Source organism: Bacillus rossius, chromosome 1 (assembly GCF_032445375.1).
Source record: "Bacillus rossius redtenbacheri isolate Brsri chromosome 1, Brsri_v3, whole genome shotgun sequence".
Taxonomy (NCBI): Eukaryota; Metazoa; Arthropoda; class Insecta; order Phasmatodea; family Bacillidae; genus Bacillus; species Bacillus rossius.
The window spans coordinates 277,854,478-277,880,462 of NC_086330.1; the positions used below are offsets into that span (position 1 = coordinate 277,854,478).

The 25,985-nt window shown below is 36.2% G+C and overlaps 1 protein-coding gene across 2 annotated transcripts in view; it reads left to right on the plus strand.

The window, feature by feature from the left end:
- Positions 1 to 25,985, plus strand: part of LOC134527622 (ABC transporter G family member 20-like) — a 118,557-nt gene that overhangs the window by 41,635 nt on the left and 50,937 nt on the right. The window contains exons 2-4 of one of the 2 annotated variants that reach the window (XM_063360468.1): positions 17,565 to 17,702; positions 19,309 to 19,468; positions 20,522 to 20,676. In XM_063360468.1, the coding sequence (XP_063216538.1) occupies positions 17,578 to 17,702; positions 19,309 to 19,468; positions 20,522 to 20,676 (440 nt within the window). In that variant the 5' untranslated portion in view covers positions 17,565 to 17,577. Of the gene's footprint in view, positions 1 to 17,564; positions 17,703 to 19,308; positions 19,469 to 20,521; positions 20,677 to 25,985 lie in introns of those variants that run through there. The other variant, XM_063360469.1, reaches the window with a different exon arrangement.

A 25,985-nucleotide genomic window follows, 5' to 3' on the forward strand; every position in this document is an offset into this window, starting at 1 on the left:
TTTCTTGTCAACAGATGACGCCGCGTGTTGCTTGCAGGTAAATATTATTGTTTTATTTTATGTGAGATGCGGGATGCTCTCTAACGATCCCAAGAAAAGGATGGATTCGCTATACAAGGAGAGAGAAGTTCGTCTTACATTTTAGTGCTTCTCAGATGCCTCACATATTATTTGACTGAGTAATGGATGTTTCATTTTTTAATTCCAAATGATAAAATTATTTTAAGACACAACACAAGGCTACGTAGATACGAGACTGCTAGGCTTCAATAATACGCGGCTCCAACTAGCTACAATAGCTCCATTCAGCAGCGAGAGTAAATTTATTTCATGCAAAATAACTTTTTGCAAGTAGTCCCGATTATTGGCATGAGATATCGTCATGCGTTGTCTTGAGTCTAAAATTTATTTATTTATTCTATGTGGGATGCGGGATGCTCACTAACGATCGCAAAATAAGGAAGGCTTCGCTAGACACCAAGGATGTTCGTCCTTCGTGATAGTGTTTCTCATCAGTCTTATCACATATTATTGGACTTAGTAATGATATTTTTATTTTTATTCCACCTGATAAAAATATTGTAAGTGCTGATTTAGTAGCAGTAATTGACAAATTAAATGTATCCTTGAATAAAATGCCATGATTCATTAAGTAAAAAAATTGGTTGTCTGTAAAGTCGGTTTACGGACGATAGATTAACGTGACAACGTCATAACAAAACATTGATAAAATGATTGATCCAGAATTTGAAAAGCGACGCCATTTGCAACAATACTGTTAAACAACCTCTTATCATTCCACGATAGTCAAGCATTCTCATCAACACAGTTACCTGGTTATTTTATACGACTGGAGTCTATTCATCCAGCGGTATACTAAGTGAGTGATAAAATGAATTTTTTCAAAATTAGTCTAAAGTTACTTATAAATTAAAAAATGTTAAGTTTTTTGTATGAAACATTTTATATTTTTGCTTGTCAGTAATTTTTATTTAGTTATTGGCGTACTGTAGTTTTGAAACGTTCTATTTCATATTTTATTTATTGTTTTTATTTTGTTTACCATAATAAGATTTTTGATTTATATTTTTTTATACATTGCGAACTTAAAATATGTACTAAAAACATAATAAATATAAAATGGGCTCACAAAATTATAGAATATTAAAAAATACACACAAATAGACAAACAAAAGAAATTAAAACATAGACTTAAATTAAAAACTGTACATAGCCGTTTCCTGAAGTCTTCTCTTTTTTCTGTACAATGTTCAGACTGATTAACTGAAACAAATTTAAAATAATGAAAATATATGTATTTTAAAATGGCTCTTTTTAATTAGGCCATTGTGTCATACGAGATACGAAAAATGGCTTTCATGTTATAGTTTATAGTTTTTATTCTTTACTATCAGTCATGGGTTTATTCACAAGGGTTCATTCAGTTAATACGATATTTGCAAAATAGATGGGTTCGACCCACTCATGAATACCTGCGAACTGGTTGTCTAATTGATGAAGATATACCCCAAACTGCTACAAAAAAGCGAGTGTAACAGGACACCAGAACCGGTCCGGGGGGGGGGGGGGGGGGGGGGGAGGGAAAGCCTGCGATCCATGTGAACGAACTCTGACCCGTTATGCGAAATGACTTAAAAGCCAGGGATAGGAAAAAAAATAAAGTCGCGTTTATTTTAATACATGTTTTCAAGGAAAATACAAAAATGTCAGAACTTAACGGACATACATCGGCTGCAGCTGCATTACAATAAAGTAGGTTGGAATACATATTTATATATAAATACTTACGAAGGATCGTAAACGCTTTTGAAGATGGGGCAGAACGAGCTCTTTGGACAATACATTTTTTTTTAAAGTTATTGACTTATTTGTTTTTGATGAACCGACATGCAAATTCTGAATCCCATTGTCATTCGGAAACAATGTTTTACTAGAATTGTTCGAACCCACGTATATTTTGGTCGAATAAGACATTTTTACTCATTCTAAGTGAGTACCAGACTTAATAAGCCTTAATAACATATAAGTGTGAGAGAGATTTTCGGTACTCGCTAAGATGTGTAACATCTAACCTCGGTAACGAGCAAAGTCGTGTGTTCTCATGTTGCAAATACACACAGAATACGAATCTCGAGTACGTAATTCAACGTACAATTCTTTAAAATAATGCTGAGTATGACAAATATACAATTTAGTTTCCGACTACATTTCTGGATTCGAATCACACGCAGTTTCCGCACCCGCTGCTAGAATTCGCTGCCGGAGCAGCTACGTCAACTTTCGAATCGTTCGATTTGCAAAGCGAAAGCGAAAGGTTAAACTATATAATGAAACGGCTATGATAAAAGCGAAAAAGACTTTTAAAAAAACTAAACCTTGGCTTTGGACCTGCTTATCGATAAAAATATATACAGAAATATTGACCATCATGTTAAAATTCACTAAAGAGTAAAAGTTTCCTTTAGCTCTGTGAATTTTAGTTCGCGCCATCCACCGTAGATAGCAGCATGTGGTTACACATTTCCATTCCACTTGACTTCCAAGAAATTACTCCTACCAAATACCGTATACGGAGAGCTAAGAGGTTACCTACATATCAAAGATTATATATAAGTGTATTACATTTAATTAATGCATTTTGTGCAATAAAAACTTATTATATATTTTTTCAACCCTGGAGATTTCTCAAACATTTTAGCTTTCTCCTTAGGTGAAGATGTTTGTAATGCCCACGGAGGAATACGTCTACGAAGTGGGTGTCAGTTTTAAATTAAAGTGACTGTAGTTAGTAACTGGTTATAGAAACAGTTCATATTATTTCAAATACCTGTGCTAGATGTTTGTTTAATAGCTAGAAAGATACTTATTATGAAGTATCATAAAGTGAAGTATTGACAATAATGTTAATATCTCATAAGCAAGAAATTCAAACTAAAAATAATTTAAATTATATGATGCTTTGCTATGCAGATAGGAAAGAAGGGTGATGTTTGATGAGGGAGGTTGGCTCGGAAAAGGAAGGGTAGAGGGGTGATATCATTTTGACTGAAATTATTAACATGGGAAATTTTGCACCCACTCGATCCCTATTTCATTTCTAATGCCATATGTCTAAAAAAGTTTTATGAGTTAAAAGTGTTTTAAAAAAAATGTAAACATCTCATTGATTTATTGTTACAAACAGCCATAATAAATTACTATGCAATCACATTGTTTTGTTTAGTCTTGTTTAGTTTTACTGTATTCTTTTTTTTACAAGGAGAGAGGAGTTTAATGGATAGTTGTTTCTGGGCTTACGTGGCAGTTGTCGCTTAAGGGCTTTAGCCTACAGACTTGATACCAAGTCTTGCTATTGCTTTAATTAGGTTCTGTCAAAACTTATAATTTAATTTTTTATGTGGTACTTACTTGAGACAACACTAAGTAACGTATTTCTAAGTTATAACGTTTCTTATTTGTAAGTGTAAAGCTATGATGGCTACAGCTTGTGTATTTCTAAGTTATGGTCGTTATAACTTATGACAGTTAAATTTATTATGAGTTGTTCGAGAATTCTTACGGTTCTATGTTGTGTATTTCTAAGCTATTTTTGAATCTTTCGCTAACTGATATTTCGGTGTGTTTAAATTTGAATTCTTGCTACGTTTCGATACATTTTGTTCCTATTTGCAACATGTATTTTCTTATGGGTTGCTATCAGAGGTATATTCTCATTCCACAATTTACTCAGCCAATGAGAAAACATATACCACAAATCAGAAAAAATATATATAGTTGCTCCTAAAATAAAAAGATACACGAGGATGGAGATAAACATATTTCGCTACAGATAAAAGTCACTATGTATGATGGAACTCCATGTTTTTCAATTAACTTACACGTTTAAAAAACTTATAGCCTATATATATTCCATAAAATAATTGCTCTATGTTTGTTTTAGTATTTTCAAAACAAAAAAAAATCTTTTTTGTCGATAGTTACTACAGAATTTATTTTAAAAATTAGGAAAATTTTGTTTTGGAGCATATTTACGGTACACTAACCAACGTCTGAGTTGTGTTGTGGAATACATAATTGTTAATTTAAGCAAAGTTTTCTCAAAAAAAGTTTTGAGTATAAAGGTGAAGCAAGCAATAAAAATGTATATTCCTTGTGCGTATAGGTGAAGGCTGCCATCTCCGATACAGAAATAAAAAAGTGGTTTACAAATATTCCTCGATTTGTGGATAAGCTGTTGGACAACATTTTATTTTCCTCATGAAAGTCGTTACTAACAAATCCGTGGCTAGACTTTACGTGCAGCTGGCAACGATGACTGCACGAAGACCCAGTGTATTGAACGATTTTTTCCTCTCATTATGTCAAATATAAACATTTTAGTCCACTTATAAAAACCTCATTTTTGGTTTAATGTTTTGAGGTATTGCTATTTTTTTATTTGTGCATTACGCGACTTTTCCACTATTTGTATGTAAACTTGCATTTGAAAAAAATTTATATAGTGATTGCAATATGTTTAGTTCAAATAAACAAATATAAAATGATCAATGGTATTTTTATTTAATTAGACAATAATTAATGTAAATACATATAGTCAGTATCAAGTGGTTTTGAATGCCAGGAATGGATGTAAGATAAACAGTATGGATAAAAAAAATTACTACCACGTCAAATAATTATGGATTAGCACATAGAACCTAAACTTTCACTGAAATTTCCGTGTAAAATATTTGTGACTTCTTGCATATATTAGTAAATAATTTAATTTTTTTATTCTGTTTAAATACGCAGTTTGAACGTTGTGCACAGCCATTTGCTGTTGTTGCCACCAATATAATGCGGCATTAACTAGTAATTAAACAGCAACCCGCATGAATAAGGCTGGTTCCGTTGGCTCACATGAAATTCTTTACTTTTATTAAAAAGACAGTAGATAAAACCTTGAATCACGGATTTCATTAACCTGCCAAACATGAATCCAAAATTCAGCATTTTTTAAAAAAACGAAATTGAAGTTCAAAATCCTCACACTAAATAAGAACAGGAGCAAGTTTTTTCAAATGAATTAATTTCTTGGGTAAATAAAGGTAGGTTTTTTTGGTTTAGCTTTACAGTAAAGCAGAACTCGTAACTTCTCGTAACCTATGAATACTAACCAAAGGGAAATAATATTATTATATGTACCAGGACTCACAGAATAATTAACACGACCATTGAAACAAATTTTTAGTTTCTATGTATTTTTACATAATGTTTTGCTGTGTTCATGTCCTTTAAGCCGGCACAGTAACGTAGACAAAATGATTTCTGAACCCCCCCCCCCCTTCTTTTCCACTTTCCGTAATTTGAAATAAATATAAAATCCAAGCGGTTACGGAATAAGAAAATAACAGATTATTTTATTTGATTAATGTAATGCTTACAGGGCTAAAATCCGTACATATATCCTCCCAATTAGCCCGAAATGTCTCAAACACAGAAGCGACAGGAATTGTGTGTCTGAGTAGTCTATATAATGCTGTTTTGCACACGTGTTGCTGCGGAAATGTCTTTCATACTGACATGACTTGTGTGTTTCATTTACTTAATAACATTTTTAATGTATCAATGTTTAAAAAAACATTAAAAGATTTGTTTAAAAAATAAAAAGATAAGTATGAAACGTTTAGTTTTATTTCCTCAAACAAAATCAATACTGTAATTTCTGTAAGATCTAAATACCTACTCGCACCTGTCATTTTTAGTGACACACTCAATTTTATTTCCAAACTAGCTGCCCGACCCGGCTTCGCACGGCTATACTAATGGAAAAAAATTAAGCCACATCTCTCATTTACAGTAATGGTAAATTAAAAAAAATTCAGAGAAAATTTATTACAATGTTGTATAATGTACCGGAGAGAAAATGAATAGCACCGATTGTTTCCCGACTCGTGCACGCAACGTACAACTGATGTACCCGTACTTCACTACAGCAGTCTACAGGCAGATCACTCTTGCGCCGCTCATTATACATGCCCCTCCTTGTGGGTACGCCACTGCCGCGCGATGCCCGTTGCCATGGAGACGCAGAAGGCATGAACAATGCAAAATAATGTTCTCATGCAGACAAAGTACCCACTGTTGCCTGGTTTTAATCACCCACGGGATCTAATTTTCGGAAAATGTCATCCTGCTTAACATAAGGAACATTACTGTGAAGTTTCAAGTCTGTAAAATAAATATACTTGAAAAAAAGGGCAATTTTTGATATTTAAAGTACCCGCAAAATTTCAACGGTGATGAGGACTGCACTAACAATGAAATAGTCGTTAACTTTTAGCGCCTGCGGCATCGTCAATACACACTTCGCACGTGTACTGCATGTTGTATCTAACCCTCTCCAACCCATTTGATTCTAAATTGGACTTTTAGTTAGGATCCCTAATGTTATTGATAATATAATATAGCATATAGCCTTCCTCGATAAATGTACTATCCAACACTGAAAGATTTTTTCAAATCGGACCAGTGGTTCCTGAGATTAGCGCGTTCAAACAAAAAACTCTTCTGCTTTACAATATTAGTATATATTAGATTAAACAGAAAACATACACATAAAAAATCAAAATATAATTATTGTTATATACTGTTCATTAGTTTTTAAGTGTTGCCGGAAACAAAATTCAAACAGACAAACAAATAAAAAAAATTAAAAACATTAATTATTTTCTAGTTTTAAATAATACAAATAGCAGTTCCAATTATTGTTATTATTTAAATTTATGACTTTTCACCGCGAACAATTTTATTATAAGTATTTGTGTGTAGTTGTTGCGACATCAAAAAATGAATTCAATACGTTACTTAATCGTTTAATGTACTAATCTACAGAAATGAATTGCAATTTGTTAAAAGGGTGGAAACCGTTACTTTTTTTAAAAAATAAATTGAATTGCGTCTGAGAACAATTAATTGACCTGGACCATAAACGCATCGACTCATGTTAAAAGGACTGTAGCAATACCAGCAATGTACGGAAGTATAGGACATCCCGGCTGCGTCCTGCATGTCCTGTGCTCCGTCTGCCCGTGGCGCCCCGCTCCTGCTGACCGCATCCTGCAGGATGCCTACGAGGCGATTATTTATTTATTATTTATTGAAAACTGAACGAAAAATTCGTGTCAAATTGCAAATGTTTGTAGATTTGTACATTTACGTGTGAACAATTTTATCACTAAAAAACGATGTACGTAGTAATACTGGATTCAGATTCTTACCTGGGAACTTATGCTATATGATGTCTGGGTACGTCCAATAGTTAAAATTAAACCATTCCCTGAATATCTTTCCAGTAACACTGTTCACATAAATAGACACAAAATCATATTATTAAATATTTGGTAATCCTTCCCCTTCGTTTAAAATAATTTTACTTAAATTAAAATAAAAACTCAATTAAAATATAAAACTTTGGACCGATTTTCGTAACAATTCCTCGCTATTATCTCGAAACGGGAAAATAAGAATAGCATGTGTTGTAGGAATCTACGATATATTTTCTGTTCACAAGCCGCTGCGGCGACAAGGCGAGGGTGGGAGTACCCGGAGGAAACCTCCCGTCCCCCAGTTGTGGGGAAATGCGGGCATCGTCCTGCCGGGAATAAGAGACGGCTTGACTCACGGAGTGGGGAGTGGGGAAATCGTGGGCGCGGCAGGGAATCACTTCCAGTTTACGTCCTGTTTTTGATTAAAACCGGCTATGCTGTTTGCAAGGCGATTCTCCAATCATGATCTCAAACTCGTTTAACTATCTCGTATTCTTCGATACCGTAACTTACACCATCGTCCTTTTAACCAGCCGGCTGTATTCAACCTGGAACGACAGACCTAATTCACGATTTTATTTCCATGCATCTTTCAAATGGACAAAAATATCCTTAGTAAAGATCGTGGTTTTTCGTGGCCATTGTCTGGAGTTGCTTGTCTCCTGGGTTGCAGGTGAACTTGTAATAACCTCAGTATGTAACTGCTCCCTGATGATGGCGACTGCAACGTTGACCAAAACTTTGGTGATATTTTCGTCTTCGGTGCGGCTATAACCCAGAAGCCAAGCAATTCCCAATAAAATATCTGGATTTTTTTCTAAACGATATTGACACTTTTTTCTAAAAATTTAATCATAATAAAAACAAGTTAAAGATCTTTTTAGTATTCATTAGAATGAAACCATATCAATAAACACTTTTTTCCTCATGTTATCAGTTCTAACTTACTAAATATCAAATTTCACAAACATAAGTAGGTTTACCAGAGTAAAACTTGTCAAAAATAAGTTTCAATGTCAGAACTACGTTTATCAGATACCATGTATGGATGTATGTGCAACGGAGAAACTGGCAGAGCCATTTCAACACACATTAAAGAGCACAAAAGCCACATAAAGAAGGTTGGAACTAAAAAATATGGACTTGCTGAACATGCCTGGGACATCAGTCATAAAATACTGATAATATGCTATCCAACTCATGCAGGAACAACACCCAATTTAAAGGATTTTAAAGGAGTCAATATTTATTCTCAGAAATAACAATATTTTCAGTCAAAAATTAATTCTAAAATATAAGGATACCTTTAATTAAAAAAGGAACAAATTTACTACAGAACTCAGTTGCAAACCAACACTCCTCACAGCGATACATAAGCCAATAGGCTCAGATCGCTTGCTTCATGAAGCAATCCCCGGCAGCCATTTCTGGCCGACTGACAGGGCTACCATGATCGCAATGGCGGACCCAAGGGATGAGTACCTGTAAGTGACATCGAGCCCCGGAGTCCGCAATGAGGCTAAAGGGCTGTTAAGCAGCGAGTTAAACTTGTGTCCAAGAGGGCCTGATTAGTTATCGCTATGCTCTTTGTGTACCTAATTTTAAGTTCATGAGGAACTAACCAATGAGGGGTGTGACCCCGAGGGTGTAGGGAAATTGAGTTATCTGAATAGCTGGCGGCATCTGTTCAGGTTTGTTATTTTAGTACTTATTTAACATGTTGTTAGTTATTAATTGGTGGTATATGTCTTAAGTTGTGGGACAGGTATTTAATTAATTTTTACTGTGTAAGACTAGGTGTTGTGTGATTCACAAACTGCCCAAGAGCGTGGGCCACAGACGGGAGTAGGGGCTGGGGCTGCGACTCACGGCTGACTCGCTGCAGCCAGCATTCCTGCTAAACCCAGTACTGCACCGCGCGGGATGTAGTCTTGGTAGGAGGGCTACGCCAGTCTTTGGGGAGCTGCTTCTTGGTGCGGGCCGGTTCCGCCACGTGTCGGGCGACCTTGGTGGTGACACCGGCCTCCAGTAGGCGAGCGGCCTCCTGAATGGTGGCGGAGGCCATGCCGTCCTGTAGAGTCCCGCGGGGCGCCCTGTGGTCCTGCTGTGAATGCGCCAGCGCATGGCCGGAGCCGCGTAGAGCTGCGGCTACATCTTCAGTCTCTGGCGTCCCCGAGGACACAGTGCCAGGGTGCCTTCTCCACATGCTGCCTGGCGCTTCCTGAGCATCTGGGTCCGTGTGCCTCTTCTTGGCGGGGGCTGTCCGCGTCGCCGCGCAGGTCACAGACGTAAGGCGTCTCGTGAAGTTCTGGGGCAGACGAAGGTGGAGGGGCCCCATCGCTCGCGCGCATACAGCTGGCCTCGCACTCCATGACTGTCTGGTAGATGCTTAAATGTGATGCACCTATAGGGATGGGGCTGGTGACAGGGCGAAAGCATGTGTGTTCTTGGTAATGAACTTCTCTAGGATGTCCATGGTCCGTCGGTCCCACATGTACACCAGCACTTGTGCTCCGCTGGAAGAACTGGGGGCTGGATCTTCTAGGTTGTGATATCCCCGGAGTCACTGACGCAGTCTCCCGGGCGACGCCACTTCAGCGCAGAACATGGAGTCGTCTGCATCCGCTGGCATGTGCGGCTCATGTTTCCACGCGAGTGCTGCTCCAGGCGCATCTTCCGAGCTGGGCTCTGGCACTTCTTGGGCAGCAGCTAGAAACTTCTTGCATTGTTTAATCTTCGTGGAATTTGGCATAGCGCAGGAGTGAGGGGAATAACACTCCCGCTCTCGTCCGCAGCTAGGGCTCGATCGTCACTAGTCAATAACATAGACTCTTAAGTGCTCGGCCAATCAGGTGAGTGCTTTGCCTGTCATTGGCTGCGGTAGGTGAGGGGGTCAAACACAGTGAAACCCATGTTTCTCTATTGTCCAATATCAGTCTGTTTGTGCCATTGACGGGAACAGAGATCAGTACCTGAACCGTCGCAACTGTGTTGTCATAGGAAGCCGACTATGTTCGTCCGTGTTGTCCAGATTACCTGGTTTGTATCATCGTGGTGTTCGTCTGTTTGTCGTTGTGTTGTCTAAGGTTTTTGTGTGTTTTTATTTTTCTGTTCTTGTTTACGAGCGTGTTGTTGTCAGTTCAATGTTCATCTATGCTATGGTAATTTTTTCCGAATAATTTCTTCCACGGAATTTATTGTTTTGATTTTGGTTTGCTTTCTGTGTGCGTGTGTAACTTATTCAATTTTCTTGTTATATTTTTTTTGCTTTCTCTATGGCATGCATTAATAACTTTCAAAGGTGTATGCCCAAGAAAATGTTTTAAATCTTAATGTAAATGTTTAATAGTGTAACCGTCTACTTCACCTTAACCGCACGATCATGAACATTGTTAGAAAATGCAGTAAATTTACGGAATTTTCAACGAATAATTTAAATTAAATAAAATAAATTTCTTCGTAATTTCAAATAACTAAATCTTTGTAGAAACTACGCTGTTTTTTACTTCCGACTTGTATGTTTCGATCTTAACAAATGTGTAGCTACTCAAGAAGGGTATTCTTACTGAAGACTTAGCCAATTTCTGAATGTTTTGTTAAAATACCATTGATATTATTTTGGATTCATATTCATAGTAAGTTAATAATTTTCCGTTAATTTACGAATAAAGCCGTTATTTTAAGAAGATCCCTCAATAATTTTTAACCAGCCATCTTCGTAAAATTTTAACAGTGTACCGCAAATGTTGCTATGAGACTACGCACGGTTATCTTTGATAACAGAAGCATCACGCATGATACGTGTTTGTGCAGTCCTTTGGTGAGCGATCTCCTTCATCCTTCCGCATACACAATAAGCTCTTCATCGTAAGGCGTTTCCCGTTTGTCGAACTACTTCGTCAATGTTTGGAATTAGAACCATTTTTTTCCTTATATGATGTAAGGAACTATCTCTTTTATTGGCGTTAGATTATAGTGAATAATCATGCATTGCGTTTAAGAGTATATATCACAAAAGGATATGTTTTCCATGAACGCAGAGAGTTCGCTCCGAGGTCTGGACCCCCCCCCCCCCCCTGTATTTTTTAATTCTAAAAATCATTCATTCCCACCAAAAAATTGAAATAATCTGAAAGGAAACCGCGGGCAAAGTAGTTCCTTAGACTTTAGAAAATGCCAGGTTGGCCTTATTTCTTTCTCAATTCTCTTGAAATGTGTTGAGGTTACTTGCTTCATCACCGTAAAAAATTTTGACCTAAAATTTTTGAAGAACTTTGGTTACATTTTATTAATGGATCTTTGTTAATTTATGGCTATTATCGTAGATTTACGGGTGCTGACTTCAAGTATTTTGATCATGAATCAACAATAACAAACATATTAAATGAATAATGCTTTCAAAAAAGTGTTGAGTCTACTGTTAAAAATCTTCCTTTTTCTTCACACTTTTGTGTTTACCTTGTTTACAAATAAACACAGATATCAGAAGTCGAAATTCCCCCGAAGATACAGCTATCTTAAATTTCGAAAAAATTTCGTTACTTTCAGGTAAATTCTTCGGAGTAAATTCATTAATTTTACTCTAGTTTATAATAATGTGATAAAAACGCTATCAACGGAAGTTAAGCCCAGAGAATGTTTTCTAACAGTGTTATAGTTTAAGTTTGTGTTTAAAAAGGTTTTGTCCACAACACTCTGCATTCCGGCTGATATAATGATGAGTATAAATTTTTATGAAGCAGAAAACAAAAATATTTTAAGACAGCAAAGAAAACTGAGGAAATTAGGAGAGGATTAAATTTATAAGTTAAAATATGTTTTCATACCATACAAGTTGTAGGCTATATAATAGTTACTCCAACTACTGCCATGGCCGGAGTCCGTTATCTTGAATTGTGACATAAAAGTAGCCATTTTTGAGTATAATTTCCTCAAATTTCCTCAAAATTCCTAAAGAAACTAAAAATTCCCCAAATTCATAAAAAATTTACAATTTCACGGGAAATACTCGCGTTTTGAGAGAATTTTCCCGTTTTATTCATTAAAAATGCTAGAGGCTTGAAATATCCCCATTCAGGCTGAAATTCTACATTTACAAGCCTCCAATACGCCTCTGGTAAGGAGCTTCAACCTTGACCATGACCTGAACCACCATCGTTGTATATATTTTTTCGGCACCAACTTGAAAAGCCGTTATTATTATTCGATATTAACGAAGGAAATTTTTAATTTAATAACAAAATAAATTAATAACATTTTTTAATAAAAATATCTATACGCCCTTTTTTAAATCGGACCACCATTCTGAATGTCCTAACTTTTTGCGCTAGAAATATAATAAAAATGTTATGATTCATAAAAAATATAGATATGTAATTATATTTTGATAATAACATTTATAAAAAGCTACTGGATTTGAACCCGGCGAGGTCATTCTATTAAAATAAGAGATGGATCCTTCCTCCACGGAAAGCACCGTAAGTCTGAACTTCCACCACTAATACCAAGGCAGATATAACATCGGCCAGTATGAAGCCATGGCAGCCATATTGTTTTCGTCTGCTAGAGAGCGCTGCTCTGATAGTAGTTTATTTTTTACTCTCTTGAATGCAGTTAATATTTATTGTCAGGGAATCCGCCATCTTGTTATCTATATTGGTCGCCATTTTTAAATTCTGTAATGTTTTAGTGAGAAATTTGGGAAAAATTCCAAAAATCATCAAAAAATCTGTTATTAAAATAATGATTGATTCTTTCGATTCCTGTCATTGGTTTGATCCTGAACTGATGCAGAAATTATTATAAATGTAACAGGTTCAAGAAATAAAACAACAAAATAAAAGATAAAAATTGTATTACATAATTTCTACTCTACTGCAGCAAAACATCTAAAAGTTAGAAATCTAACAAACATGAAGTTATGCATTGGCTTAAACTGACTAATTCTCGGCTTCAATCGGTTTACTGAAGACAGAGACCAGTCAGATCCTTTACTGACAAAGTCTTCTTCTTACAGAGACAGCGTTTCTCACTACCGTGTTTAACAGACGTATTTACTTAATTAAAACTGTAAATTACAGTATTCAAAGTCTTGAAATTAGGCCTACACTTATTTACTGAATCCTTTAACGGATACTGTTTACCATGGGCGCAAATCTGTAGGATTTCCAGGGGGGGCCCGTGAATTCTGTGGTTTAAGAATTTTGCGCTAGAGGTCAACCGAAACAATTCTTCTCTTGATGATAAGCTCGTATGTTATACACTTTATTTTTACGTAAGTGATATTAACAATAAAGCAGAGCAACATATGTTTTAGTAATTATTAATTAATGACTATAAAAAGTGATCTCTCAAACATGTTTGAATAATTTGATAACCTAAATACATAAAATATCCATGAAAAAATCTATATAAATAATATACGTGAATGTAATGCAAATAGATAACACCCCACCCATGCATTACCATTTTCCAAAAGTGTTTATTCTAATTTCAATTTAAAAATAAATGATTAAATTAAAATAAAACAAATATTTAAGGGGGGCTCCCATACAGCAGACATGATTTTGTTTTGCCGTTTTTATAGATAATGGTACGGAACCCTTCGTGCGCGAGTTCGACTCGCACTTTGTCGGTTTTTTTTTATGCAAAATCACATAATTACTGCGATTCAAATGCTGTTCGTGAAATTCTTTGTTCGCAGTTTTTGATGCGCCCCAAAAACCCAAAGCGCCAAAGCTAATAAACGGATCAACATCAAATGAGCGATCGAATCATATTAAAACCCTTAAAGACTATTTTATTTAGTAAATGCATCAACCAGGTAAAAAAGAAAAAAACTTAATCACAGAAATGAAAAATCTCGGAGATAGAACTATGAAATTTATCCTACAGCTAATTGAACCACATACATTTCTCGGCTTATATTTAGTATAATCAGTATTTTGGCAGTGAATTATTTAGTTAAAATATGCCACTTGATTAGTTATCAAAGAGACGCGTTTGCTTCCTTATTAACTTAAATACGGATGTGTAACGTTTAAATACTTCTTTCTCACTCTTACTTCTGTTTACTCGTGCAGTGTTGCAGTTATCAAATAACAAATGTTATAAAGTGATTATCGGCCATGAATTGTGAAAATTATCGTTTGATAATAAAAGGGGAGTGATTTTAAATTCCATATTGACGAGGAAAAAAAATTATTCCCTGTATATTCACATGTAACGTACAGAGCAGCTAGCCTTACAGAATGGAGATGAGCTAAAAAATTCCAGAAAATGGTATATAAGTTCAGTTCGTAAATAAACTAAATTCTGCTATGATTACTGTTAAAGTATTTAGTTGTTTATTTACTGGAAAAAATAACGTTACATAATCACTTAAATAAAATATATTACCTAAATAATAGTCACTTCTTATAAAACAATCAAGCTTACCAGGTGAGAATCAGATTCTGTTTTCCGTTTCTTCCGCGTCACGAACTTATCCATGTTGATGTTTGCCAAGAAAGCAGAAGACTGGCGCACACGAGAGCAAAATCACTTTAAAAACAGACTACCTGAAACCTATAATACTGTCGTGTCAGAGGACAAGGTAGTGTGGGTAACAATGGGGAGGAAATGCTAACGGAACCCTACCCTAGCTTCGTCCTTTGGAATGGACGGTTTCTAGGAATTAAGGGTTTCAAAGTTCTCACTGGAAAACTCCATACCATGGCTTTCGCAGAAGGGGTAAGGGAAAATAACTACGGAACTCGAAGGTAGGAATGTAAAGCATGTCAAAGTGTCTGTCATCGTTGTAAATAATAATCTGATATATATATATATATATGTTGTGTACACCATTAACTTTAAAATCACGAAGTGGGCCCCCCCAAGGAGGGGCCCATTAATTCCAGGGGGGGCCCGGGCCCCCCTGGCCCCCCCGGGATCTACGCCCATGCTGTTTACCATATAACAGTCCAGTCAAAAATTATATTTTAAATTCTGTACGTTGCCACTTCATGGGTAAGTTGATTGGTAATTTTACGTTTGTATCGTCAATAAAAGAAAAATATCACTTTACTCATACAATGTATTATGATAATATTATTTCAAAATTCTGTTAAATACAGATTTCGCCAAGTAGAATCCATTATCATTTACCTGTAATGCGCCAAACACAGTATTGTGTTTAGTTTCATGTCCAGGCTTCATCGCAATCGGTTGCTGTGCACCTGCTCGTATGCTTGTACGCACACGTGCCTACAACCTTAACCGAGGAGTCTATATGTCTGATGCAGGTAGTTCCAGTTACACAGTAGGCACACGCACTTCACATTTATAGTTTTACGTGTGTCGTCTCAAATTATAAATACGCATAAACCAAACATCAAACCTATCGGAGCGAAACTTCATACGAAAATGATTATTCAAATATTAATATGCTTGTGTCTTCAAGCATCATAGGCAAATGGAAACTACGAATCACAGTAACTGCAAGGATGTCTAGTCGATGAAGTTGAACATTTCAGGCTCGAACCGGATGCTGATATATCTGCCGTAGTACAATTCCCGGTGTGCTCTTAAGCGCGTCAATACACAGTTTTTGCCGCGAAATCTTTACTTTAAGCCAAACAGCAGTGACTTAACATTTCTTCAAGTGTCTTTTCAACTTACCATTCCTTGTGAAATGCTTGCGTCACTTTTGACAGTTAAACGTTTTGCGAGAAAGATTACGAGCGTATTCTCTCTTTTCGTGTCGACGTGAATTACTGTTGTTACACAAAATTCTTGTCAAGGTAACGGATGCTGGAAAGATGCCGATGTACATCATTGATGCTAGTGGTTTTGCAGAAATGTCTCTTCAGCTGGTAAAACCACGTATTTTTAAGTATTCTCTAGTGTTGTTGGTGACGATTGTTCACATTCCATCGAGTTCTTCGTAGTTGTCGTCGACGATGCCAACTGGATCTGCGCACCATCGTTGTCGCTGCACACAGAGTCGGCACCGTCGATGGTATAACGTCCATCCTGGTCGACTATAATGATGGTAATGATGTCATCGTGTTCTCAAGTATTCCCAGATACCGCACTAATAGGTGAGTTGAATCAAACAAGCCGATCTTCACTGCACCGCTGTCAGAGGAGGACTGAGGGTCCTCTCGTCTGGGACTCGCTTTTATACACGCGGCCGCTGAAATAATATGCAAGTCAAAACAAGAAATATTTACATTTATACAATAGTCAAAACTAAATTCAAACAAAGAGGCACAATCTTCAAAAATAAAGCATATTTGGAAGCATGTTCGACTAAAAGTAAACACATACGGTAGCACATAAAACAGAACGGAAGCACGTTCGACAACAAAGAAGCATGTTTGGACGCACCTTTGAAAAAAGAATGCACATTTGGAAGCACATTCGACAAAACGGAACACATTCCTCAAAAAGGATGCATATTAAACCAAAAGGAAGCAAAATTAGAAGCACAATCGTTCAAAAGGAAGCATACTCGATAAAAAGAAAGAACAAAGGACAAAAAAAATTAACGAAAAGTACTCACATTTAGACGAAAATTCAACTTAGTAGGATAATATCTCATCCGTAGTATACAATACTGCTGACTTGACTATGCAAATTTAATGAAAAGGACGTTTATTTACACGAACATTAAAATCAGTATCCTGCGATCAATCATATCCTACTAACAAGGTCGTATCCTACTGAGTTCAATGTTTGTGTAAATGAACGTCCTTTCATTAAATGTGCACAGTCAAGTTTGTAGTATCGTATTCTACTAATGGAATCGTATTCTACCAAATTTTGTCTTTTAATGTGCGTCCTTCTTTTTCTGTGCTTCTTTTTTATCTTGTGTACTTCCTTTTTATCGATTGTGCTTCCAATTGTGCTCCCCTTTTGTCCGATGTGCTTATTTTTGACAAATGTGTTCCTTTTTGTCTAATGTTTTCCAAATATAATTCCTTTTTTGGAATGTGCATCCAATACGCTTCCTCTTTGTCGAATGTACTTCCATTTTATCGAATGTGCTTCCTTTTAGTCGAATGTGCATACTTTTTGTCGAATGTTCTTCCAAATGTGTTTCATTTTTTTAATGGGCTTCCAAATGTGCTTCTTTTTTCTGAATGTGCTTCCTGTACAAGCTGTTTGATCAAGAGAAGGCCGCACAGACCCTAAGCAGATATGAACGGACGGCGGGACTTCTCGGAGTGAGGGACGTGTGCTGGTGTGTTGAAGGTCCCTGGTCGCCATGCAGCTGGCCCCGATGCCAGCCCCGGGCGCGCGCCACGCCGTGCTGCTGAGGGACGCCACGAAGAGCTACGGCAAAGTCGGCGTGCTCAAGAACCTCAACATGAACGTCCGCTACGGAACTGTGTAAGTGACGACAATATCTCAACACGCTCTTTTCTCCAGCCGGTTGTTACTGTGATTTCATTTCTTTATTAACAAAGGTTGCGAGGACGAAGCCTTCCCTCTTCCCCTCATTTTTCGCTCGCTTTCAGCCATAATACCCACACGTTGGAGGAAGTGAAAGAAGGTAGCGGTATATGTGGTTTTATTTTCCCCCACCCCCTTCCCCAGAAATTTAATACATGTACGCTCCTGTCCACGCACGCATACTTTCATTTACATACAGCTCAAGGTACCTGTATAAATGTGCACTGATGATTTATTATTAATTTTGTTACAAATTGTTTAATTAAACTTTAAACACACTTCTTTATCAAGAAAAATGATCTGCTACAAGTGAAATTAGTTTTTTTAACAAGCATCTGCAAATTTACATTACATTCAACGACATTTTGGTTTTAAATAAATATATTTCAGTAAAATATTAACACTTCGGTGGAAACTCAGCCATTGATACAAAGTAAAGTTTTAGTTTCAAACCATATTATGGTAGTAGAACAATGTAACAAACAGCAAAGAAAAACTGTTTAAATACATGTGCTTTTAAAATAATGAATTTGATTTAATCTGCGGTATAATTAATTTGAATAAAAAATCTGAAAAGTTATTTTCCTCGCCTATAAAGAACAAAAATACTGGAAGAGTGCATATGAAGCATGTGATGGCGAAGGGCAGTCCAAACTGGGACCGTTGCCATGAAACTATCTGACAGTTTCTTTTCCGAATATAGTGGCCGCAAAACTCCGCAATACTTTCTTGATAACAAAAAAAAAGTGAATTAAATTTGACACAACAAGAATATCTCCCTCCAATATTAACTTTAACATTACAACGGCTCTTTAAGTATTCGGGTCCATGCTACCCCCGTTACAAAAGAAAATCTCAAATTAACGGATTTTCCAACAAATAATGCACCTAAAACAAACGAAAAGTTCCTGGTAGTTTCAAATAATTGGATATTCGTAGAATCTATGCTGTATTCTGACTATAAACTTAACAAGTTCTTGATTATTTTACTAGTACACAGAGCTGATTGTTGAGCATTTGTGTTCGAAGTAAGTAAACTTCGTGTCCACATATTTACGAAGATGTCCGTAAATAAACAAAGATACCTGGAGAATTTTAAACCATACAGAAAAAAAATTTCACCTTGAATTTTTTGGAGAGCCCTGGTTACAAATTATGCAGAAATCTTCCTAGATTTACCGTTATCTTCGAAAATTTACAGGCATCAAGTTTTCATACGTTGAACATGAAAACCCAAGAAAAATCTTGGTATGTTATAGAAACATACATAGACTTTTTAGGAATCCATCCAAAACACTCTTTATTTCTTCCACGTATGTGTGTTTTTTATTTTTAAATCAGGAATCTGAAGTCGAAATACGGCTTAGTTTTTTTTTTTTTTTTTTTTACGAATATCGAGCTATCTGTAATAATGAACTATACGATGTTTTGATGTGTTTCCTTCGTTTGGAAACGACGTGAATTCAGTGTGACTCCTAAGAGTGCAGAGGTGTTGGTGAACGGGAGGTGAAGTGTGCAGAGTGCTTGGTCGTCCTGGTCGCAGGTACGGTCTGCTGGGCGCCAGCGGGTGCGGGAAGACGACGCTTCTGAGCTGCGTGGTTGGCAAGCATGAGCTGGACTCCGGCTCCATCGCCGTCATGGGTTACCAGCCTGGGGCGCCCGGCTCTGGCATCCCTGGCAGGAGGCTCGGCTTCATGCCTCAGGTAAGGGCCGACCCTGGGTCAGTCTTGCGTCAGTGTCACTTCGGTCTTTTTTTTTTTTTGATGCACAAGAAAAAAAATATTTTTTTTGTACTCTTACAAAATATTCCTTTGGAAAACAGTTGTCAACAAATAGTTTCTATACTACAATATGTATGCATGTACGAAATACATTTTTTTGAGATAGTAGGTACATATTGTTACGAAAACTGACCAATGTTTTTATTATTAATTGATGTTTCAATATTTTTTTAACCGTGGTAAATATAATTGAATATTTAGTGAACGGACTATATTTTGTTTTATTATGATTATTAATGTGCGAAGTTAATACTAGAAATATATTCAGGGAACGATTGGAGGTACTGGAACAACGCAAACGTACATTCCTTGCGTAAGATTCCGAATCATGTATAACTGCAAACACTTTTTCGTAGTGATACATTTTTTTCGTGTGAATAAGCAAATTTTTAAATATTTGTAATTTTGCATAAATAATTCTGTTCCATTTACAAAATAAAATTTAGAGTGTGTCGTATACAAGTGAAAGGTAGGTTGGGCTAGATTTTTAATATTGTTAACATTCTTGCAGAAATTCATCGGAAAGGGTAGATTTTTGCACATCCAGGGCATATTAATTTAACGAATTGTTGGCTTGGCATTTAAAATATGCTAAAATCTTGAAAATGCATAGATTCTCGCAAAATGCTGATTAAATTCTGATATCGAAGTTACAGGAGCCAGAGGTGAACTCTGAGTGTGTTTGGGACTGGTAGGGATCAGTGAAAAAAAGCCATAGAACAAACACAGAATATAGACCATTTACTGGCGTTTGCGTTCGAGGGCATCATTGGCTTACGATTCGCCAAAAGAACTGTCATATTCAGGAAATGTAAACTAATTTATGTGGGTTTGTTGGGATGTTAATTATTTTAATATTAGTAATCATAATGTAGATAATTTAAATTGAATTAAATAATTTGGGTGTTTTTCTTCACTATGAAAAAATGTTTACTTTTTCAGATTGTGTACAAACAATTTCTTATCAATTTCCAGGAAACAGCTCTATACCTCAATTTCACGATTCGAGACACTATTAGGTATTTCGGATGGATATACGAGATAGAAGCCAGCGAGGTTGCGAACAGAACAGAGTATCTGCTGGAGCTGCTGGAACTTCCGGATGCGGATGTCATGACCAAGAACTTGAGGTAATTTAAAAAATTCATCAGTATAAATAACGTTTTGTTTAATAACGCACTGCAGAAGATGAATCAGTTATTCAGACTTGATGTAAGTTTTTGGACATACGCCATTGCTAAGAACTTTTTCTGTTGAAGAAAAACTAATAAATTATTCAGGTTCCTAAAAATCCTTCAAAATATCAGTTTTGAAGTTAACAAGAAATTGAGATGGATTTTACATTTTAAATGTTGTTTAGATTTTCTAAGTATTTTCTCTATACTAATTAATAAAACTTTCAATCAGTTAAATTTCATTTTAAAAAAATACGTTGAAAGTAATGCCTGACTTAAATGATTATAGAAGAAGTCCAGAGTTTAAGCCAAGGAAATATAATCAAAATACTTTGCCTTTAATATTATGATTTATTAAAAATGAAATAAATAGTCGTGGGAAACTACTAGGTTCGTAAAGGATAGCCCAATCAAAGATTTAATTACACAGACTTAGTTTTATTTATTGCCAATATTTAAATTACTAGCAAATAATCTAAAAATCCCAATTAATCAATTGTACTCAAAAATGTTGCTTCCTCAGTCACTCGTTTTTACACACGGCACACCTCGCTGGGCCACACCTATGGCGAAACTCTCGCCGCCGCACCCCTCGTGGACCTCCGTCGCAGGACTCCGCCGTCGCCGTCGCCGTCGCACTTCCCCTTCGCCGAGATCCCACTCGACGCCTCACTCGGAGCTTCGCTCGGAACTCCGCCGCGCCCGCGACACTATCACCCGGAACTGAACTCTTCTCCCTGGAACCTTCGTCCAGGGACTTCGCCACTCTATCGCCCGGAAACTCCACCTCGGGAAAGCTCCCGACTTCACTGAACTGAACTCTGAGGCCGGCGTCCTCGTTTTATATATCACAGACGAAATTTCTAGAACTTACGAGCGCGGCTGGGACCTGTCGCGTCATTCCGCGCCGACCCGACGGCAGAAATCTCTCGAAACACATGTCGGCGGCTCGCGTAACTCCGCAGCTGTCCGGTTTTGGATGTCAAACTATCAGCGCCGCGCGGGGTGCGTTGGGAAGGAGTGGGGGAAACGGCGACCCAGGTGCGCGCAGCATGTCTCATGTTGCAGTGGCCACCTGTCAGCCAGCTAGCGCTGCACCTGCGCACCGCAGCTCTGCTGACGTTCGTAACAATATTTACTGCATAGATGCTCCACTACATGACAAATCTCTATTCTTCAGGAACATCTGGTGCACCACAAAAGATATCTTGTCATAACAATTTTTTTTCAACCTATTAATTGTACTACGCTTTTATTTAAAAAAAAATGGCTACAAAACAACTGTAAGCCCGTAGTTAGCGATATCTTTGAAATTGCCATTAAAAATTTTCCTGTGAGAAATTTGTGTTTGTTTATCTTGTACTGAATACGAAAAACATTGTGGCATTTGTCATACAATACCTTGAATACTTTTTCACGTACAGCAACGAATGTGTAAAAACATGTGTAAAAACATGTGCAAAAACGTTTTGGTACTAATTATTTTTACTATATTATTAATCAGTACATTAAAATACACATTTTGGCACAGCCTACAGGCAAAGGCAGATTTTGGAGTGATTATTTCCTCTGGAATATTCCGGAAACATCTAAAATCTTGTGGAAATTTTTTATAACTTAATTTACTAAACATCCCTTTATGTTTTCCAAATTTTAAATTGATCGAATAAACATTGTATCATATTCCATGCAGCGAAAATGTTTCGAATGGTTTTATCCATTGAATACATTAATGAATAACTTAAAACTACTTCATAATATCACTACTAATTTAGTTATATATTTTTTAACAATTAAAGAACTTACCATAGAAAATACATACAATACTAAATAAAGAATAATTTTATATGAAAAAAATAAATAATATAATGAAAAACTCACTCAAGTGTAAAAACACTGTTTAAAGAGGAACTAAAATTATTTACTGGTAACATCAAAATAATAAAATGTGTATTGCTGACATATGAATGAAATAAAGCATTGAAAATATGTGAAAGATCGTATTTTTAGCTCTTTGCCTGAAAAAATTAAAATGGAGGTTGTAATTATTACGAACGCGATTTTTGACGTATTCTAAAACTTGTATTATTATGACAAAAGTGAACACGAAAACCAAACAATTTATGATATACAAAATGATCACATTTATGGCATACTCTGAATTGTTATAAGCATTAATGATTAAGTTCCTTAAATAAAAATAAAATATTTATAAAATTACATAAATAATTAACAGTGAAGTTTAAAATATATCAGTTCAAGTTAGAATGCAAACTCCTGCTTATTTAAGCTAACGATAACTGCAAAAATAAATATTTAATGATTTTCCCAAATAAATATTTAACAATTTTTAAAAGGGCTTTTAGTTCGTTACCTCAGCCGTCCTCTTGTGCATGCCAAGACTACAAATGTGGCAGGAAATGTTATTGGTTTGAAATATTTATAACTTTTCCCAATTTAAAATTTAAATGAACGCTCTAAACTCAAGATTGACGCTCTCACAACTAAGAACTAACTGCAGCCGGCAGAGGTGAACTGAGTTCTGGTTGCCAGGCCTCTGAGTGCGGTCTGGAAACGCACTAAGATGGCCTTCGTAGGTGAATACGGCTTCAGAAGCAGGTGACGGGAACTAGCGGTTATCGGGCCCAAGGAAGACTTGGAACTAGCTCACCAAGGATACGTGGTCGGGAAGTTACGCTGTGGGAGTTGTCCTCGCGGTCTGGCCGCGTGTGTTTTGTCAGGAACCCGCGCCAACTGCCTAGATCTGTCGCAGTCCGCCCGCGGCCTGTGTCGCTCCTGGCCTCCTGCACGCACGCAGGAGAAACTATAATTGCCGAGACAGAGATATAGTTTTTGAAGTAGTATTGGTCACACCCGCTAGCTATCTGCTTTACTAATATATTACTAAATTACCAACAAAGCTACATCGATTGTACGAAGTAGTGCATCAGCTATTATCGGGCAAACAACCCAGTGAAAATTATTTAATTTTGTGCTGGTAGCAAAACAATATGTGGTTTGGCATAACAAAAAATACTGCATCTCCTACTCATTTAAATATAACATGCTTCTTTTCATTTAAAAAAGAACTCATTGTTAAGAGTAGTATACAAATGTTCCTCCGAGATCAGGGTTAACGGTGTGGTGCCGGTGCCGGTGTCCACCATCTTGGATTGTGACGTCATGGCGGCCATCTTGGATGCTCGTGACCTTGACCTTTGATCTTGAATTTGATCCTCAAAAATCGCCAAAATTGTCCAAAATTGGGCAAAATTTGCCCAAAATTCCTCAAAATCCGTCAAAATTTCCATATTTTTGGAAAAATATTCCGCCCATAAATCTCAAAAAATTCTACAATTCAAAAATTAGGATTTCGAAAATCCTCAAAAGTCGTTTTGCCCTAGAAAGAACCCAAATTCCTAAAAACTGCTTAAGCATCCATGTCTACAGCCTCCGGTAAGCCATTTCTAGGAATAAGGATACTATGACCGCCATTTTGAATTATGACGTCACCGTTGTAATTTCCGTTACGGTCGCCATCTTTAACTTTTTTATTTATCATCCGATTTTAACGAAAAAAATTTAAAATTTATAAAAAAATTCAAATAATAAAATTTTGATGAAAAATATTTAAAAAACAATCATTAACGGCACGGAGTTCAGAGTCCTCGGTTCGAACCCGGTGAGGGAAAAAAAAATAAAAATGACGACCGATCCTTCCCTCGCGGTGGCTGCTGGCATACTGACTCCCACCACTTTTTTTCAAAGCATTTATATCGTCACCTAGTATGACGTCATGTCCGTCATCTTGTCTTCGATGCTGGAAGCCATCATCATTGTATCGTCGCACAGTGGGGCCAAACCCTGAAAAGGTGGCCAAAACCTCAAAATTGGAATTCTACGCTAGAGTAATTTTGACTGGTGGAGTTGGTAGTGGAATATCTTGGGTGTCTATCTGCGAAAGCGGAAGTTCTTGGCTTTGCATCTATCTTTGATTTTTTCAGTTCAAAGTCAGCCATCGTGGAAAATGTATCGAGTGAGCATTACTGCAACAAAAAATACCGTTTCTCAGAAATTCAATCACGTGAAAGTGAAGTGGTTATTTTTATTCTGTGACATGGACGACATTCCTGGAGGTATGTAGATTATATTTTTATTATGGCATTACAAAATTAAAATTTATTCTTCCTTTAAAAACTTTTAACTCAAAGCCCTTTGCAAAACTATGACATTTTAGTTATTTATAGTTTCTATAAGATAAAAAGTTGCATATAACACCATATAACCCGAAGATATAAGTTCATGCCTTTAGATAAATCTATCATCTTACAAAATTCACAACAATTAGCTGCCTTTAGCTGCCTATTTAATTGTTATGTATTATCCTTCACATGCGCGTGTTTTTAGATTTGTATCACAAATTTACATAACCTCCAAAATTTTCCGATTAGTCATGCGTTTGGCTTTGTTATGTTAGAAAGAGAGGTTTTTTTCGGGGCTTATTTGTTACTTAAGAATTATGCATGACTGAGATTATATTGAAAACTATATAAATAATACTTTCTTAACTTATGTTTCGAACAATGTAAGGTTACAGCCATAACCTATGTTTCCAACAATGCAGGGTTACTGCTATAACTCATCTTAATGTAATCATTATTTTAATTACCAGTTATTTCCATAATATAAACATAATATAAGAACAAGTCATAATTTATAATATGAATAAACCAAAATCTTGGAAATTGTGAATTTTTCATTAAAAAAACGTATTTCTTCACAAGTTATTATTTAATGATCTTGTCCATTTTTCAACTGAATAAGCAACATTTGTCATTCTATGTAGGTAAATAAGCCATTTAATATTTGATAAAATTCTTTAAAAAATCTTATTTTATTCATTTATTTACTTAAGTGTTTTAAAAAATACACCAGAACATGTTTAAAATTTTTGCTTGTGATTCTAGTACAACCTAGTTTACGAGAAAAGGGCTTACAAATCTTTACAGAATATTTTATTTTTATTCTGTTACAGTATCTGAATACACAAAAATACAATTAACGAGGAAAGAAGTTTTTGTAATAGTTGAAAAGCATTTAAAAGATAGATTAACTGATATAATAGATTACTTGAAGAAAAAATTTCTGAAAACACTGGACTCTCGATACATGTACGTGAAGTTGAGAAAGCATCATTTTCAGCGCTGTTTCATAAAATGAGAGAAATGTGGCAAAAGGCCAGTAGAACCAAGGATATATTTTTT